The following is an 18,896-nucleotide window of genomic DNA, read 5'->3' on the forward strand; positions in this document are numbered from 1 at the left end:
TAGGTGGTCTTCTTTACACAGGCAGCTGGCCAGGCTTTCCTTCCTTGGTGCTGCTGTGTAGATCAGAGCTGCCGACCTTTGGGTTAGGAGCTGAGCACACACTCTTTGCAGCACCCAGATGGAAGGCTTTTCATAGCACTCGCAGCCCCTGGGGATCCTCTTCTCCTTCAGGTGCTACCAGGATTTGTGCGTAGGTGTTGATGACATCTTACAGAAAAGGGGTCTGCATGGAGGAGGGCCCTCAGGGGCTCAAGGACTGTGTCCTGAGGCTCCCGGGAGGGTGCCACCCAGGGCTACCTCAGAAGCTAGCTCTTGTGTTGTTGGCAGTAGACACTGAATGGAGCTTGTCATGTCTTCAAGACAGGAAAAGCCTAGTCTTTGCTTAATTGAAAGCTAATTGATAGAAATAACACTGGAGGTCACATGATAGAATTTTGCAAGATCAACGAGTTATTCATTGCAAATACCTTTTTTCAACAACATAAGTGATGGCTGTACCCGTGGACTTCAGCAGATGGAATCCACAGGAAGCAGATTGACTACATCTGTAGCAAGAGGCGATGGAGAAATTCAGTATCTTTAGCCAAAACAAGGGCAGGAGCTGATTGTGGAACAGACCATCAATTGCTCATATGCATGTTCAAGTTGAAGTTGAAGACAATTAAAAGAAGTCCATGAGAGCCAAAACATGACCTTGATAATGTCTCTTCTGATTTTAGAGACCATCTAAAGAATAGATTTGATGCATTAAATACCAATGACCAAAAGCCAGAGGAGTTGTGGGATGACATCAAGAACATCATCCATAAAGAAAGCAAGAGGTCATTAATAAGACAAGAAAGGAAGAAAAGACCAAAATGGATGTCAGAAGAGACTCTGAAATTTACCCTTGAACAGAGTAGCTAAAGCAAATGGAAGAACTGACCAGAGAAAAGAGCTGAACAGAAGTTTTCAAAGGGCAGCTCCAGCAGACAAGCCAATTACTATAATGAAATGTGCAAAGACCTGGAGCTAGAAAACCAAAAGGGAAGGACACACTCGGCATTTCTCAAGCTGAAAGAAATTTGGAAAAAATTTAAGCCTCGAGTTGCAATATTGAAAGATTCTATGGGAAAAATATTGAATGATGCAGTAAAGATCAAAAGAAGATGGAGGGAATACACAGAGTCATTGTACCAAAAGGAACTAGTCGATCTTCATCCATTTCAGGAGGTGGCATATGATCAAGAACCAATGGTAGAAGTCAAAGCTGCACTGAAGGAATTGGTGAAGAACAATGTACCAGGAATTGATGGACTACCCATTGAGATATTTCAACAAACAGATGCCCCATTGGAGGCACTCACTCAGTTATGCCAAGAGATTTGGAAGACAGCTACCTGGCCAACTGACTGGAAGAGATCCATATTTGTACCCATTCCAAAGAAAGGTGATCCCACAAGAATGTGGAAATTATCAAACAATATCATTAACATCACATGCAAGTAAAATCTTGTGAAGATAATTCAAAAACGGTTGCAGCAGTATATTGACAGAGAACTTCCAGAAATGCAAGCTGGATTCAGAAGAGGACGTGGAATGAGGGATACCATTGCTAATGTTAGATGGATCTTGCCTCAAAGCAAAGAATACCAGAAAGATGTTCACTTGTGTTTTATTGACTATACAAAAGCATTCAACTGTGTAGGTTATAACAAATTGTGGACAACATTGAGAAGAATGGGGATTCTGGAACACTTAATTGTGCTCATGAAGAACCTGTACATAGATCAGGAGGCTGTTGTTTGAACAGAACAAGGGGATACTGCATAGGTCAAAATCAAAAGGGAGTGCATCAGGGTTGTATCCTTTCCCCATACTTATTCAGTCTGTATGCTGAGCCAGAATTACGAGGAGCTGGACTATATGAAGAAGAACGTGGCATCAGGATTGGAGGAAGGCTCATTAACAAAATGTGATACGCAGACAACACAACTTTGCTCAATGAAAGTGAGGATGACTTGAAACACTCACTGATGAAGACTGAAGACTACAGTCTGCAGTATGGTTTACACCTCAATATAAAGAAAACAAAAATCCTCACAACAGGACCAATAAGCAGTATCATGATAAATGGAGAAAAGATTGAAGTTGTCAAAGACTTCGTATTACTTGGCTCTACATTCAACAACAATGGAAGCAGCAGTCAGGATATCAGACATCATTTGTTGTTGTTGTTTTTGTTATGTGCCGTCGAGTCGGACCTGACTCATAGCCACCCCTCTTTGGGTTTCTGAGGCAGGATCACTACGGAAGTAGATTGCCCCATCTTCCTTCCATCAGACGTCATACAGCATTGGGCAAATCTGCTGCAAAGGACCTCTTTCAAGTGCTGAAGAGCAAAGATATTTCCTTGAAGACTAAGGTGTGCTTGACACAAACCATGGTATTTTCACTTGCCTCGTATGCATGTGAGAGCTGCATATGAAAAAGGAAGACCAAAAAAAGAGTTGATGCTTTTGAGATGTGGTGCTGGCAAAGAATGCTGAAAGTACCATGGACTGCTAAAAGAACTAACAAATCTGTCCTGGAAGAAGTGCAGCTGGAATGTTCCTTGGAAGCGAGAATGGCCAGACTTCGTCTCACCTACTTTGGTCATGTTGTCAGAAGGAACCATTCCCTGGAGAAGGATATCATGCCTGGTAAGGTGGAGGGTCAGTGAAGAAGGGGAAGGCCCTCAACGAGATGGATTGACTCAGTGGCTGCAGCGATGGGCTCAGGTAGAGCAGGGACCGGGAGGCTGGCACAGGACCGGGCAGTGTTTCCTTCTGCTGTGCACAGGGTTGCTCCGAGTCAGAGACGACTCGCCAGCACCTGGCAACAAGTGTGTCATTCCCTAAGTCTTTGCTGAGACTCTTTGGCGGCAGTGAGGCCCCCCAGCCTGGTGCTCAGAGTCACTGAAGACATGCTGTCCACCCCCTGGACGGCATGTGTGGCGGTTTGGGGGTTCTCCTGGTTGCTGGCCTTTCTGTTTTCTCTTTCTCCGTCCTGCTCGCTCCACCCCCTGACGCTGCCACTCACTACCGCTTTCCACAATCCTCCTGCAAATCCTGGGGCCACAAGAATCTGGAAACAATGACAGGTGACGTCAAACCCACACCCGTCCCCTTACAGCTGGAGGGGAGTGAGTCCGATTGTCTGCCATGTTTTGAGGCAACATGCTCTCAAGTCCAGTCACAAAGAAGAAGAGCCCTGTATCCTTCCCTCCTTATAGAAGGCCCTGGTGGGGCTGTGGTTAGTGTTCGGCTGCTAGCCAAAGGGTTGGCTGTACTAAGCCACCAGCTGCTCCTCGGGAGAAAGATGAGGCTCTCTGCTTCTGTAAATATTACAGCCTAGGAAACCCTCGGGGGCGGTTGTACTCTGTCACGTGGAGTCACCGTGAGTCGGAATCCACTTGATGGCAGTGAATTTGAGTTTGTTTTCAGTATCCTTCTCACCGTCCTCTTTGTCTGTTAATCTCACGTCCAAAGGCACTACTAGTTACCGTACTGAAAACTCTGGCCAGGCCCTTCATCCGTCTGCAGCTCACCTGGAGGATGTGATGGCCTTGGCTGGATGCTGCTGTCTCCGTGGAAACTTGTCCCTTCAGAGGGGGTAGCTCACAGTGTCTGGGGCGAGACTGGCTTTTGCCTGGCCAGCCCCTCACTTGCCGGTAGCCAAACGGAGCTGCCGTGGGTACTGGACCATGGTCCCCAACAGTGTCAGCTCCGAGCCTGGGTCGGGCTGGGGAACAAGTGCAGGTCACATTGCCTGGCTTCAGGGCCTTTAGCAAGGAACAGACCATACTCTGAAAGACTAACGCAGGGTAAGTCCCTGGCTGGTGCCATTAGTGGTCTGAAAGGTTGGAGGTTCAAGCCCAGCCAGAGCCACCCTGGAACAAGACCTGGGGATCTCCTTTGCAGACATCAGCCATTGAAATCCCTGTGGAGCACAGTTCTACCCAGCACACGTGGGGTCTCCATGAGTCAGAGTTGACTAGGTAGTGATTGGTTAGGAGCTTCTGAGAGGAGGGACTGTCTGGCCTGAAGCTTGCTGACTGGGGAGAGAAAGCCCGGGCAGTGGGCCCCAGCAAAGGGAGCGGCAAGGGGCTCAGGAAGCCTAGGGCCATGGTTGTATGCAAACCACGGTCAGACGGGCCAGAGCCTGGAGGGCTTCTGTCTTTGTTCCTGGTGCCACTGAAGCAGAAACATCCCAAGTGTGTGGCTTTGGGAACAGAAATGATCCTACTCTGTCACCGTTCAGGAGCCAAACCAAAAAAAAAAACCAAACCCACTGTTTTGGTTCCCTAGTGCTGCTCTAACAGAAATACCACAAACAAGATGGCTTGAACCAACAGTTTATTCTTACAATTTGGAGGCTTTAAGTCCAAGTTCAAAGTGCCAGGCTCTAGGGGCTGGGTGAAAGCCCTTCAACCCTGGCCTTCAGCTTTGCCTCCTGCTCCCGGCCCACTGAAGCCAGAGGCTTTTCTTCACTCAGCTGCTGGCAGCTGAGGCTGACAAGCCCAAGATTGACAAGTAATAAGGCACAGTCCCGATGTTACCAAACCACATGGCAGGCCATTAATTCAAGTCCATTGAAAGTCCCAGGGTCGGCAGAGCATGGCAGGCTGCTGAACAACGACACGGCTACATGCAGGGTTCAAGCATGCCTTAAACTAGAGACCATTCCCAAAGCTGCTGTTTATATATGGAAAGCAGACCACATTCCCAAAGGAGCTACTCAGCTGCTCACAGTAGATTCCACCATGGAGTTAATTACCAATCTCATCATGGGGAATAACTACATCCAGCTGCCTAGCCACTCAGCCAGGCCCAGCCAAGTTGACACACAAACTTAACCATCACACCCACTGCCATTGAGTCAATTTTCACCCATAGTGACCCCCCATTGGGTTTCTGAAGTGGCAAATCTTTACAGAAGTAGATTGTCCCATCTTCCTTCCCAAAAGTGGCTGGTGGGTTTGAACTGCCATCCTTCTGGTTAGCAGTCAGATGCCTTAAGCACTGTGCCACCAGAGCTCCCTGTTCAGGAGCTAGAAGTCTGGAATTGGGGCACCGGCCCTGGAGGAAGCCTTTCTCTCTGTGTTGGCTCTGGGAGAAGGTCCTTGTCTCCTTAAGCTTCTGTAGCTCCGGCATCCCCTGGTTCCTCAGTGGCCTTCTGTGGCATCGGTCTCCCTGCTGTTTGAGTTTGTCCCTGTGTCCAACGTTCTTTTGTTCTAACTCAGAAGTGATGAGTGTAGGACACACTGTCCACTGTCCACCATAGGTGACCTCATTAACATAACAGAATTCCCAAACAGAATTCCATCCTGGGGGTAGAGGTAAGGATCCCAGCACATGCTTTGCTCTGTGCAGGTTCTGTGACCCAAAAGGGATTAGAACCTATGTGGTGGGTCCTGGGGGCTTGTCAGCAAACTCTAAGCTTACTCCAGACTCAATGAGTCGGATACGACTCATAACGACCTTGGATTTCTGAGGCAGTATCATTACGGACGTAGATTGCCCAGCCTTCCTTCCAAGGAGTGGCTGGTGGGTTTGAACTTCCATACTTCTGGTTAATAGTCAAATGCCTGAGGCGCTACACCACCAGAGTTCCTCTTGTCAGCAAAGCGCCACTGTTACAGGGGAAAAGAGACCCCAGGTTCAAACGGGTTCAATAGAGACACTTTTAGTAAGCCGTAAGACAAAGACACAGCAAAGACCATCATCCAGGGTGACGGAAACCATCCGCATGTGCACAGTACAGCAAGCTGAATGGAATCCGCTGAGTCACAGCCACGGGGCTCATTATAGGTGATTGAAACAAACGGGATTGTCACAGAATCAGGATTGGTGGCGGATTGATTCGTCACTGTTGCACGGGGCACTGCAGGAGTGGGGAGAGGCCTGTAATTGAGAAATGCACATAATTGAGGATAAAAAAGGGTCATGGGGCTGGTTCTGGGCTTGAGCACCTGGCTCTGTGGTGGTCCAGGTCTGACTCATGACCTGGGCCCGAGTCACAGTACAATGTGGCTACAAGGCAGTCCCAGGACCCCGACCTGAGTTTAAACTAGGTGAGGACACACCCAGGCCAGTTCCCTAGTTCTCTGTGTGGGCATAATCTACTTCCAGCCACTTCCAACTGCCCCTCCTGAGGTTTGTCCTAGAACTTGTCCATGCACGGCCACAATGGTTGTTTAAAGGTTAGAAAGAACTCAACGGACGTCTGAACTTATGTCAAGACTCCAAACGGACTCAGGGCTCCCACTGTAGACACAGCCAGCCCCAGCCCAAGTGCTTTAGAGTTTAGGCTCTGATACAGCAGCACGAATGTGTTGATGTGTGGAAGGGTGGCTTGGGGAGGTGGTGTGGACGAGGCATTGAAGGGAAGTTGGAGAGGACATCTCAGCCACGTTCCGCTCGTCCCTGGTGGTGGTGCTGGCCCTGCAGGGCTCCAGTGCCACCGACCACGTCCCAGTTTGCCATGTGCCTGCAGTCTGCCTCCATCCTGTGGGTGCGGACGTCCTGGAGTGAGACCCCTGAACCCCAGGACCGCAGTGCTACCAGAGCCCCTGTGCTGGTCCCCACTGGACACAGGCAGATGGCAGTGACCGTGCCTCAGGTCCTAAACCGCATGGCGATTGTGGTGGCTCCTAACGTATCACACCGGTGCCACCGCAAATGTCTGCAGCGACTGCCCCTCCTCGGTGCCTGTTCAGCTCTGGGCTTTCTGTTGTCTCCTTCCTGCTCCTCCCAGGAAGTGAGGAGGACCCAAGTCCTGGGGCCTGCCCTGTCTCGCTCCATCTGGGTTGTGTTATGTTTATGACCCATGGGCTTTAAAATCCAGCAGGCTGCTCCTGTCTCTTGGCTGACCGGCTCCACTGGGCCTCCCCGGCTTGCCTGCAGCTCCGCCCACTGGGGCACACACCATGTGGCCTGTCCCTTCTGTGAGACATGAAGAGCCACCCTTGGTCGGGACTCACTGGTCCCAACGTGAATGCTGAAGGCCCTAACTTATCTTGACACTTCTGTAAGACACTGATTGCAGCCCCCTCTGCAGGGGGAGCTGGAGGCGTGATTCCAGCCAGAAGCAACTCTCGAGCGTTTTTCAAAGAAATGGCCTGAAAGTAGGGGTGAAGGAGAGGCATTGCTTCCTGGCCCCGCTGCCTCCCGCCCATCGGAATTCACGGCAGCCCGACATGGGCCCCGCTCTCCTGTTTTGTAGCCTCTACTCCTCCGTTGTAGGGTGCTGGCGGGTCGATTCCCACTCCTAGCGGCCCCACAGAACGGAGTGGGACTGCCCCGTAGGGTTGTCTAGCCTGTCATCTGGATGGGAGCAGGTTGCCGGGTCTTTCTCCGGCAGAGTCACTGGGTTGGTTTGAACTCCTCACCTTAAAGAGGTACCTGAAAGGCTCAGGGCTGCTGTGCTGTGACCGAGAGAGTTGGCCAGCGAATGTGGCCGGTCGACCTGCTGTCCCTGCGGTTTCGACGCCAGAGGCCAATCCTGCTGGGGTGCAAGATGGGCTTCTCTTTGTGAAGTGGGAGGCGCGCTCTTCCCAAAGGGGAAGCGAGGAGGGGATGCTGGCAGTGGGGCCACTCTCAGAAAGATCAAGGCAGCACAGGGGTAGGGCACACCCCCAGGAACAGGTATGCATGCCCCCCTGTAGCTGGGGAGCCCAGGTGGGGTCCACACACCCCGGGAACCAGTGTGCACACCCTGTGGTTCTGGGAGCCCAGGTGAGGACCACCGTGGGTGAGGAAATAGACATACCCTGGCAGCTGCGGAGCTGGGGCCTCGGAGGGCAGGGAGGGCAGGCTCGGGCTCGCCATTGACGGGAGCCAGGTGGGCAGGCACCCGGACTGCCCACGAGGTGAAGCTGCCTGCTCAGGTAACACAACCTTTCATCAGTTCAGGAAATACAGACACAGCAGCCTTGGCCTTTTGTTTCGTTTTTGCAGTGAGTTTTAACACCCTATGCTGGCATAAACCAGTTTTGCATTTACCATACGTTTTTAGCGCTAAGGAAGACTTTACCCCAAAACACCAACCTATTGCCATTGAGTTGATTCTGGCTCACAGCGCCCCTAGAGGACAGAGCAGAACTGCCCCACAGGGTCTCTAAGGCTGTTCATCTTCACGGAAGCAAAACTCAAACCACACCCACTGCTGCACTGCTGTGGAGTCCATTCTGACCCACAGCGCCCCTAGAGGACAGAGTGGGACTGCCCCAGAGGGTTTCCAAGGCTGTCAATCTTCACGGAAACAGAGCCCAAACCACACCCACTGCCGTGGAGTCAATTCTGACTCACAGCGCCCCTAGAGGACAGAGTGGAACTGCCCACAAGGTTTCCAAGGCTGTCAGTCTTTACAGAAGTAAAGCCCAAACCACACCCACTGCCGGGGAGTTGATTCTGACCCACAGCGCCCCTAGAGGACAGAGTGGGACTGCCCCACAGGGTCTCTAAGGCTGTTCATCTTCACAGAAGCAAAACTCAAACCACACCCACTGCTGAACTGCTGTGGAGTCCATTCTGACCCACAGCGCCCCTAGAGGACAGAGTAGAACTGCCCCAGAGGGTTTCCAAGGCTGTCAGTCTTCACAGAAGCAGAGCCCAAACCACACCCACTGCCGTGGAGTCCATTCTGACCCACAGCTCCCCTAGAGGACAGAGTGGAACTGCCCCACAGGGTTTCCAAGGCTGTTGTTTTTATGGAAGCAGACTGCCTCATCTTCCTGCTGGGAAGATTGGAGCAACTGGTGGGTTAAATTGCTCAACTCTTGGTTAGCAGCTGAGTGCGTAACTGCTGTGCCAGTAGAGCTCCTTAAAGACTGCGGATCGCAGCCACTGGCGCGCGCTCTCACACACGGGGCATGAAATTAGCACTAATAAGACCAGACTTTTTGATCCTGCTCAGAGTCAGTTGTCTAGAGCTGCTCCTTACACCCCTCCGTTTGGTCTTTGTCTTTTGACTGATTGAGCTCTAGGTGAAGGAGCCTTGGTGGTGCAGTAGTTGAAGCCTTTTGGCTGCTAACCAAAACGTTGGCAGTTCGAACCCATCAGTAGCTCTGAAGGAGAAGGATGTAGCAGTCTGCTTCTGCAAAGATTTACAGCCTTGGACAGCCCATAGGGCAGTTCTGGTTCCCTAGTGCCACTCTTGACAGGAATGCACCAGAAATGGGATGGCCTTAACAAACAGGACTTTATTCTTATAATTTGTAGGCTTTAAGTCCCCAGGCTCTAGGGGCTGGTTGAAAGCCTCTCAGCCGTGGGCTTCAGCTCTGCCTCTTGGTCCCGGCCCACTGGAGCTAGAGGCGTTTCTTCACTCAGGCAGCTACTGGCTGCTGAGGCTGAGAAGCCCAAGGTTGACAAATAAAGTGGTACAGTCCCGACGTTACCAAACCACATGGCAGGCCATTTATTTAAGTCCATTGAAAGTCCCAATAGTGGCAGAGCATGGCAGGCTACTGAACAACGACACAGCTACCTGCAGGGTTCAAGTGTGCCATAAACTGGAAACCATTCCCAAAGCTGCTGCTTATATACGGGAAGTAGACCACATACCCAAAGGCAGCTACTCAGCTGCTTGTGGTAGATCCTACCATGGAGTTGATTGCCAGTCTCATCATGGGGAATAACTACCACCAGCTGCCCAACCAGGCCCAGCCACGTTGACATAAACATAACTACCACAGTTGCTATGGTTGGAATTGACTCGATAGGAATAGGTTCTGGAACTCTTATTGTGAGAGGCGGCCCAAATGGGGATCTTTGGTGTGTGCATGGGGTCCTAGTGAGGATGCCCCTGGGGACCACTGTTTACTTGCAGTTTGCCTGTGCACTGCACATGGCTCATGCTCTCAGCTGCTAACCTAAAGGTTGGAGGTTCAAGTCTGCCTTGGGGTGCCTCTGAAGAAAGGCCTGGCAATCTAATTCTGAAGAATCGGTTGCTGAAAATCCCGTGGGGGGCAGTTCTGCTTTAACCCACCTGGGGACGCCAGGAGGCTGCGCGCACTCAGTGAATCACTCCCCTTGTCTAATCTCGCAGAAGCCGCTTTCCTGCCTCACGTTCTAGGCGTGAAGCGTGTGCCCAGTAGGCACTCTGCAGGTCCCCGGGGAAGTGGGTGGTGACTTGTGAGGACCGTTTGGGGTCAGAGGTTGTGCTCGTGTCAGCAACCCTCACGCTCTCCTCGGATTTCAGAGTCACTGTCTGTCTGTCTGTCTGTGTGGTCTAGTTGCAGATTCCTAGTGTGAAGGGCTTCGATTTTGCCAAGCAGCACCTGGGCCAGCACAATAAAGACGACATATTGATCATCCATGAGCCTGTGCCCCCGCCAGGACCTGTGAAGGACCACACACCCCCGTCCGAGAACGGAGACGTGCCGAGCCCCCAGGCCAAGGTCCCCTCCAAGAGCCTCCGCCACAGAGGAAGGTAGGAGTGCGTCTGGGGTCTCGCCTTGCTGAATGTCTTTCCCTTTCCGCTAGTCAGCTTCTGGGACCTGGAGGACACTGGTGAGTATTGCCCTGAGTCTGTGGCCCCAGAGCCGAGGATGGTTTGCCCAAAGTCACACCTGAGCCCGAGTGCTTTGATCCTCTCCAAGGGATGCAGACGGTGTCGTCCTGCTGCTGATCATAGGGGTTCACTAGCTAGTGTTTTCAGCAGGAGATCACCAGGGCCTCGTTCCGAGTCTGTCCTAGTCTGGAAGTCTTATAATTTGGAGGCTTTAAGTCCAAGTTCAAAGTGCCAGGCTCTAGGGCTGAAACCTGAAACCTGTCCACCATGGGTGACCCTGCTGGTGTTTGAAATAACAGTGGCACAGCCTCCAGCCTCACAGCAACACATAAGCCTCCACAGTTTGACAAACTGACAGATGAATGGTGGTGTCAGAAGATGAGGCCCTCAGGTCGGAAGGCACTCAGAACACGCCTGGGGAAAGAGCTGCCCTCAAAGTAGTCGATCTTAATGTGGATGGAGTGAAGCTTTTGGGACCTTCATCTGCTGATGTGACACGATTGAAACGAGAAGAAACAGCTGCAAACATCCATTAACAATCAAAACGTGGAACGTACAGAGTGTGAGATCAAGAAAATTGGAAGTCGCCAAAAATGAAATTGGATGCTTGAAGATCGCTGTTGCAGGCAAGTGTGCTGAAACGGATGGTGTTGGCCATTTTGAATGGGACAGTCACATGGTCTCCCATGCCAGGAATGACAGACTGAAGAGGAGTAGTACTAGGGTCACAGTCATCGTCAAAAATGGACATTTCAAGATCTATCCTGGAATACAGTGCTGTCTATGATGGGATAATATCCATACCCATACAAAGAAGACCACTTAATACTATTACTATTCAAATTTATGCACCAACTACTAATGCCAGAGATGAAGAAATTGAAGGTTTTTATCAACTTCTGTGGTCTGAAATTGACTAAATATGTGTTCAGGGTTCATTGATAACTACTGGTGATTGCCATGTGAACGTTGGAAACAAAGAAGCAGCATTGGTAGCTAGAAAATACGCCTTGGCGATAGAAAGGATGCTGGGGACCACATGGTGGAGTTTTGCAAGACCAGTGACCTATTTGTTGCAAAGGGCTTTTTTCAACAACATAAACAACAGCTATATGCGTGGACCCCAGTAGATGGAATACACAGGAGTCAGACTGACGACACCTGTGGAAAGTGGCGATGGGGAAATTCAGCATCATCAGTCAGAACAAGGCCAAGGACCGACTGTGCATTGGACCATCAATTGATCCTGTGCAAGTTGAAGCTGAAGAAAATGGAAAGTCCACAAGAGCCAAAATACGACCTTGATTATATCCCACCTGAATTTACAGACATCTCGAGAATAGATTTGATTCATTGAACAATAAGGACCAAAGAAGAAAGCAAAAGGTCATTTGTTGTTGTTGTTATGTGCCGTAGAGTCGGCCCCGACTCTTAGCGACCCCTCCTTGGGTTTCCGAGGCAGTATCGCTACGGAAGTAGGATTGCCCAACCTTCCTTCCAAGGAGTGCCTGAAAAGGTCATTTAAAAGTCAGGAAAGAAAGAAAAGCCCAAAATGGATGCCAGCAGAGACTCTCACACTTGCTTTTGAACAGAATGGCCAATGCAAAAGGAAGAAATGATGAAGTAAAAGATCTGAACACAAATTTTCAGAGCGCTGCTCAAGAAGACACGTAAAGTGTTTAATGAAATGTGCCAAGACCTGAGTTAGAAAATCAAAAGGGAAGAACATATTTGGCGTTTCTTAAGCTGAAAGAACTGAAGAAAAAGTTTAAGACTCAAGTGGCAATATTGAGGGATTCTATGGGCAAAATATGGAACACGGGGCAAAATTTGATGCAGGAAGCATCAAAAGAAGATGGAAGGAATATACAGTGTCACTGTATCAAAAAGGATTGGTCGATGGTCAGCCATTTCAGTAAGTAGCATATGATCAAGAACCAATGGTGTTGAAGGAAGAAGTCTAAGCTACAGTGAAGGCATTGGCGATAAACAAGCCTCCAGGAATTGACTGAACACCCACTGAGATGTTTCAACAAATGGATGCCGTGCTGAAGGTACTCAGTCGTCAATGAGATTTGGAAGACAGCTACCTGCCAACCGACTGGAAGAGACCCATATTTGTGCCCATTCCAAAGAAAGGGGATCCCACAGACACAGACATTATCAAACAATATCATTAATATCACATGCAAGTAAAATTTTGGTGAAGATAATTAAAAAATGACTGCAGTAGTAGCTACACAGGGAACTGCCAGAAATTCCAGCCAGATTCAGAAGAGGACACGGGACAAGAGGCATCATTGCTGATGTTGGATGGCTCTAGGCTAAAAGCAGAAAATAGTAGAAAGATGTTTACCTGTGTTCTATTGACTATGCAAAGGCATGTGACTGTGGATCATAATAAATTGTGGATTGCATTGTGAAGAATGGGAATTCCATACACTTAATTGTGCTCATGAGGAACCTGTACATGGGCCAAGATGCAATCATTTGAACAGAACAAGGGGTACTGTGTGGTTTAAAATCAGGTATGTGTCAAGATTGTAGCCTTTCACCATACTTAGTCAGTCTGTATGCTGAGCAAATAATCCAAGAAGCTGGACTATTTGAAGAAGAATGTGCATCGAGATCGGAGGAAGACTCATTAACAACTTGCAATATGCAGATGACACAGCCTTGCTTGCTGAAAGTGACAGGACTTAAGCACTTACTGATGAAGGTCAAAGACTACAGTTTTCAGGATGGATTACACCTCAACACAAAGAAAACAAAAGCCCTCACAACTGGACGAGTAAGCAACATCATAGTAAATGGTGAGAAGACTGAACTTCTCAAGGATTTTCATCTTACTTGGATCCACAATCAATGCCCATGGAAGTAGCCGTCAGGAAATCAAATGACATATTGCAATGGGCAAATATTCTGCAAAAGACCTCTTTAAAGTGTCTCTTTAAAGCAAAGATACCACTTTGAGGACTAAGGTACACCTAACTTAAACTATCACTTCACATGGACGTGAGAGCTGGACAATGAATAAAGAAGACCGAAGAAGAATTGATGCATTTGAATTGCCGTGTTGGCAAATCACACTGATTGTGCCATGGGCTGCCAGAAGAACAGTTAAATCTGTCTTGAAAGAAGTACAGCTGGGATGCCTAAGAAGCGAGGATGGTGAGACTTGTCTCGTGGGCATTGGACACGTTATCAGGAGGGGTCATTCCCTGGAGCAGGACATCGTGTTTGGGAAAGCAAAGGATCGGCAAAACAGAGCAAGGCCCTCAACAAGACGGACTGGCACGGTGGCTGCAGTGGTGGGTCCCAGCATAGCAAGGATTGTGAGGTTGGCGCAGGACAGGTTGTTTCGTTCTGTTGCACATAGGGTTGCTGTGAGTTGGAACCGACTCCACAGCACCTGACAACAACAGAGGATGCTCACGAGTCCCTGGATGATGCAAATGGTTAAGCGCTCAACTATTAGCTGAAAGCTTGGCAGCTCAAACCCACCCAGAGTGCCTTGGAAGACAGGCCTGGTGGGCTGCCTCTGAAAGGTCCCAGCCTTGAAAGCCCCACGGGACACTTCCACTCTGTACACATGGGGTCACCGTGACTCAGAGTCAGCTCAGTGGCAAGCAACATCAACAAAGGATGCTGAGGGGGTGTGGCGATGTCTCCCCCACGAGTGCTTCAGTGATAGCACACTCTCTGAGATGGTTTGGGGCTCCCCATGAGTTGAGTGGGGTTTGCCCAGCTCTTGTGTTTTATCCTGAGCGTAACAGGCCCTGTGGCAACATAGCAGTCACGATGTATAAAAAGTGCTCGGCAGGTAGAGCACCCCTGCCCTGCTGGTGTGTGGCCGCTGGACATCACTGCTCTCTGTAGGGGCTTCCCCGTGCAGGCCTGGTCCTGCCCTGTTCTCTTCCGCAGCCCCCATTCCCCTTTTTAGCGTCTTTGTACAGGACCCTTCGCTGCCCCCTCGCTGCCCAGCACCCCACCCCCAAACTTCATTTCCATCCCTGATCAAAATCAAGTGCACTGAGAACTGCTCGTGGACAGATCCCTGGAAGTCCCTTCTCAGCCTCTGTACCTGGAGGAAGGGCACTGGCTACGTCAAATGCCCAAGTTCAGAATCAGATTTAATGCACTTGACTTTGGATCAGAGTACCGTTGGCTCCGGAAGCTTGCATTGTCAGCTTGCCTTGGAGCTTTGAGTGTTGAATCCTGGTGACTTTCTTCTAAGAAGGAGACAGTGTGTGACCATACCAACACTCAGCATGGCGTCACGATCTCTGAACCAGCAGGAGACCCACCTCATGGATGAAGGCCTTTTTTGAGAACTTAATACACGCTAGTGTGTGATTGCCGACAAAAGAAAATGCATCCTGTAGAGAGGTGTTAATAGCTTAATTATTTTCCAGGCTGGAATAAATTAAACCCTGGAAGGTTATTGAATAAACTAGCAAAATTCTACAGCATTCGTTCTCCCTTGGCAGTCTTACTCTCTAAATATTTAGTCATCTGTGTGGTTAATGTAATATTTTCGTATTGCTTAGGGACTCCACCGTAGGTCTTAGCATTTCACATTTAAGTCAATAGCCTGAAGTCAACAGGGGGTGCTAACTGATCACGAATTTTCACTAGCCTGGTGTGCCTTGAAGGAGCTTTGGTGTCCCAACAGTTTAGCGCCTGGCTGCAAACGAACGTTTGGGGGTTGGAACCCACCCAGTGGCTCTGCAGGAGAAAGACCTAGGGGTCTGCTTTGTGTTAGGTGCCGTTGAGTTGGTTCTGAGTCCTAGTGTCCCCGTGTACAACAGAATGAAACACTGCACGGTCCTGCGCTGTCCTCACAGTCATAACTCTAGGGTCAAGGCATGGGGTCATCGTGGTCTGAATGGACTCGGTGCCTAACAAGTACACTTGCTTTTTTATGTGTGCAGTCGGCCTTAGGATTGTAAGTGGAGGCTTCTCCCAAAGAGCGGAGTTGCGTGTGGGCTGCAGCTTGGTGGGGAGCTTTTGGTGGGGGGCTGCAGAACGTGTCTGAGGAAGCTGCAGTGGACCGTGTGCTGGCCCTGAACCCAGGTCCTCTTTGTCCAGCTCACGGTGCCCCCAGACTGCTGGTCCGAGCGACCAGGGCTGGCACTGGGACTTGGCCCGTGTGGGCAGGGGCCGTCCTCTAGCTTGGTGCCCCGCTGGCCAGTCTTTGCTGCAGCGTGGCCTGTGGAGCCCTTTGCTTAGTGAGCCGTGTCACGTGTTAACGGGACCCGGAGAAGCCTCACAGAGAAGTGAGCTGTGGGCCACCTCGTCTCCGCTGCTTTGGCTGAAAACTGGAGCTCTGTGTCCAAATCAGCACCATCATTTTCTTCTCTCTTGTTCTTTCTCCTTCTTAAAATACAATAATAAAAAAAAAAAACTGTGGTGCAAATACACTAGCAGACCCCATTATACTGTGCTTTGCTTTCTTGTCCTTCTCAGACACTGGGTTTTTCACACATTGAAGGCTTGTGGTGACCCCACGTTGAGCGTGTCTGTCGGTGCCAGGTGCCATTTTTCTAACAGCCTGTGCTCACTTCATGTGTCTGTGTCCCATTTTGGTCATCCTCACCATATTTCAACCTTCTGTTTAATGCTTTTACACACTTAGTAGACTACAGAGTAGTGTAGACAGCTTCTGTATGCCCTGGGAAACCAAAATATCTGTGCGACTCGCTGTATTACGGTGGTCTGGAACCAAACCCTCAGCGTCTCCGAGGTGTGCCTGTACGTAAAAAGCACAGCAGTTAACAGTTTCTACAGGTACTACTCAGCGACATTGAGTCCCTTCATACGCTCTCCAAGTCCTGCTGCCATTCTCTCCCTTTCCAGATCATTCCACCTCGTTAACATAAGCTTATTGCCCCCTACATAGCACCTGCCCTTTCCCTCCCTCCCTGCCCTGGTAACCACTGACAACCTTTGCTTTCTCACTGTTTGCTTATTTCCTGTGAGGGAGACCACACAGTGTGTGTCCTGTTGCAGTGGACTGACTTCACTCAGCATCACGTCTTCAAGCGCTGTCTGTGTTACCACGTGGCTAGACCACCATTCTCTTTATGGCCGAGTGGTATTCTGTTATGGATGGCCCATATTTTTGTGTCTGTCTGTCTGTTTTCTGGCCCTTGGATGTGTCAACGCTGGGGCCGTTGTGAGGCGTGCTGCAGTGTCTGTATGGGAGTGCACGGGCTGCTCTCTCTCACATATGTAACCTGTTTTGTGTCTGCAGGGTTTCACCCTCGGATGCCGACTCTACCGTCAGTGAGGAGTCCAGCGAGCGGGAGGTGGGAGATAAGCCCCCCGGAGCGGTCAGCGATGGCAGGCCCTCCCGCGGGCCCCAGAGCGGTCAGTGACTCTTCAGTTCTCCCTGTTGGACGTAGTGGTTCTGGGATCCCGATAGGCTGGGGTTTACACCACTTCACATGCTACAGCTTGTCTAAAAACGACTGTGGGGTGGAATATCAATTGTCTGTGTGGAGACTTGCCCAGCAGTGAGGGTCCCACTGGACTCAGGGTCGCTATCTGCTCTTGGGGGGATGGGGCTGTGCTGAGGTGTGGGTTCTCTGAGGTGCATGTAGCGGTTAATAGCCAGGTTTCTCTCCACCTGCGAGTCTTCACTATTTCCTCCTTGAGGGACAAGGAGGCGTCTCACGGAAACCAAGTCTCAGAAATGCCTGACTTGACATCAGTGGCGCTCTCGTTAGGAACCCCCTCGACTATCTGCAGCTTCCCGCAGAGAGCAATAGTGACTTTTCAGAGTCTAGGCCCTTCTGTCTGGTCCTGCTGCAGCCCAGCTGCCTGCAGAGCCCGTGGTGTGATGAGGAGGCCCAGCATACCGGCACCTGCAGCCAGGTGCTGGCCTCCGAACAACGCAGGACCCCCCGTGTGTCAGAGTGGAACTGTGCTCCAGAGCTTTGAAAAATAACATAATATTTTAGTGTATCTTTGGTGGAATGTACACCACAAAACAGCTTCCCGTTCAGTAGTTCCTACCCCAGCTGTTAAGTGCCATTGGCGACATTCTTCACATCATATCACTGGTCTCATTATTTCCATCCCAATTGTTCCGTTCCCGAGTTCCCATGGACCCAGTCTTCCAGGCTCCCAGCCTTTGTCTCTTGGCGTTTGTGTGTTTGGTGACCATTGGATTCAGGTAGATGGTTTATTAAGAAGGAAAGCAGTCCTCAAGGGTGATCATCTTTCCTGTGAGGGAACGTGTTTAGTGAAAAGGTGACTTGAGGGGATGGTTTCATTTTGGGGCTAGAGAGTATCTCAGGGCAGTGGACTCAGGGATTCCTCCAGTCTCCGTGGGGCCAGGAAGCCAGGAGTTTCTGTCTCCCTTTCCACCAGGACCCATCCTAATAGAACTGATGGCGTGGTAGCCGGGCACCATCTAGTTCTGGTGTTAGGGTAGCGGGGCTGTGGTTCCTGGAGACAAGGCGGCCTGTGGACTGGCTCCTTCTCTGACTCTTGGGTTCCGTCTTTCTGTTTTGCTCCAGACGACCAGAGGCCAAGAGGTGTATGTTAGATGACTGTTCACCAGCTTTTGAGACCCCAGACGCCATTCGCCAGACCGGGGTGCAGAACATAAACTTCATGATCTAAATGATGACAGTTGACAGAGTTGTCCTGCTCCACAGGGTTTTCAATTGGCTGATTTTTCAGAAGTAGAATTGGCCTTTCTTTCAAGGTGCCTCTGGGCGGACTCAAACCTCAGACCTTTCAGTTAGCAGCTGAACAGGATAACGGCACCACCCCTCGCTTCCCAGTCCAGGTGTGAAGTTAGTGTGAGTCCCATTCTACAGGGCATTGCTGTGACACATGGGCTGCAGGTCAGACAGGCCTTGGGAGTGCCACTTGGAGTGACGGAAGGGTCCCCAGGTTTAGTTTAATAGATTCTGGTCCATGAATATGCTTGAACAGCTGTTGTGTTTGCTGGTGCAGTGTCTGTATTTCAGGACCACGTTTCAGGAATGCAGAGATAACCGGCATGCCACAGGCATCACAGAGAAACCCATGAGAGCCACACTCAACGGGACGGCCTTGTTTGCCGCGTCTCTCAAGTTGCCCATCTGTGACGGGGTGCTGTCTCACCACTTTCTTTCACTTGTTTTGGTGGAAAATATTTGTGTTTTCTTCTTTCGCAGGTTTCTACCTTAGAAGGCTCTCACTTGTGTGGGTTTTACTGTGTTACTGTTTTTAAAGTTTTTCTTGTGGCAGAATACGTATAACAGAGTTTACTGCTTGACCCATTTTTTTTTTTTTATTAGGATTTGGGTGAAGATTTACAGAGTAAATTCACTTTTCATACAGCAGTTCACATATACTTTGTCTCA

The 18,896-nt window shown here is 50.0% G+C and overlaps 1 protein-coding gene across 1 annotated transcript in view; it reads left to right on the forward strand.

The window, feature by feature from the left end:
- The window catches only part of KIAA1549 (KIAA1549 ortholog), a 97,129-nt gene that overhangs the window by 30,285 nt on the left and 47,948 nt on the right, over positions 1-18,896 (forward strand). The window contains exons 11-12 of the mRNA XM_042782529.1: positions 10,256-10,452; positions 16,790-16,905. Of these exons, the coding sequence (XP_042638463.1) occupies positions 10,256-10,452; positions 16,790-16,905 (313 nt within the window). The remainder of the gene's footprint in view (positions 1-10,255; positions 10,453-16,789; positions 16,906-18,896) is intronic.

The sequence above is a fragment of the Orycteropus afer genome, unplaced genomic scaffold (assembly GCF_000298275.1).
Source record: "Orycteropus afer afer isolate SDZICR_OR568_19922 unplaced genomic scaffold, OryAfe1.0 scaffold00358, whole genome shotgun sequence".
NCBI lineage: Eukaryota > Metazoa > Chordata > Mammalia > Tubulidentata > Orycteropodidae > Orycteropus > Orycteropus afer.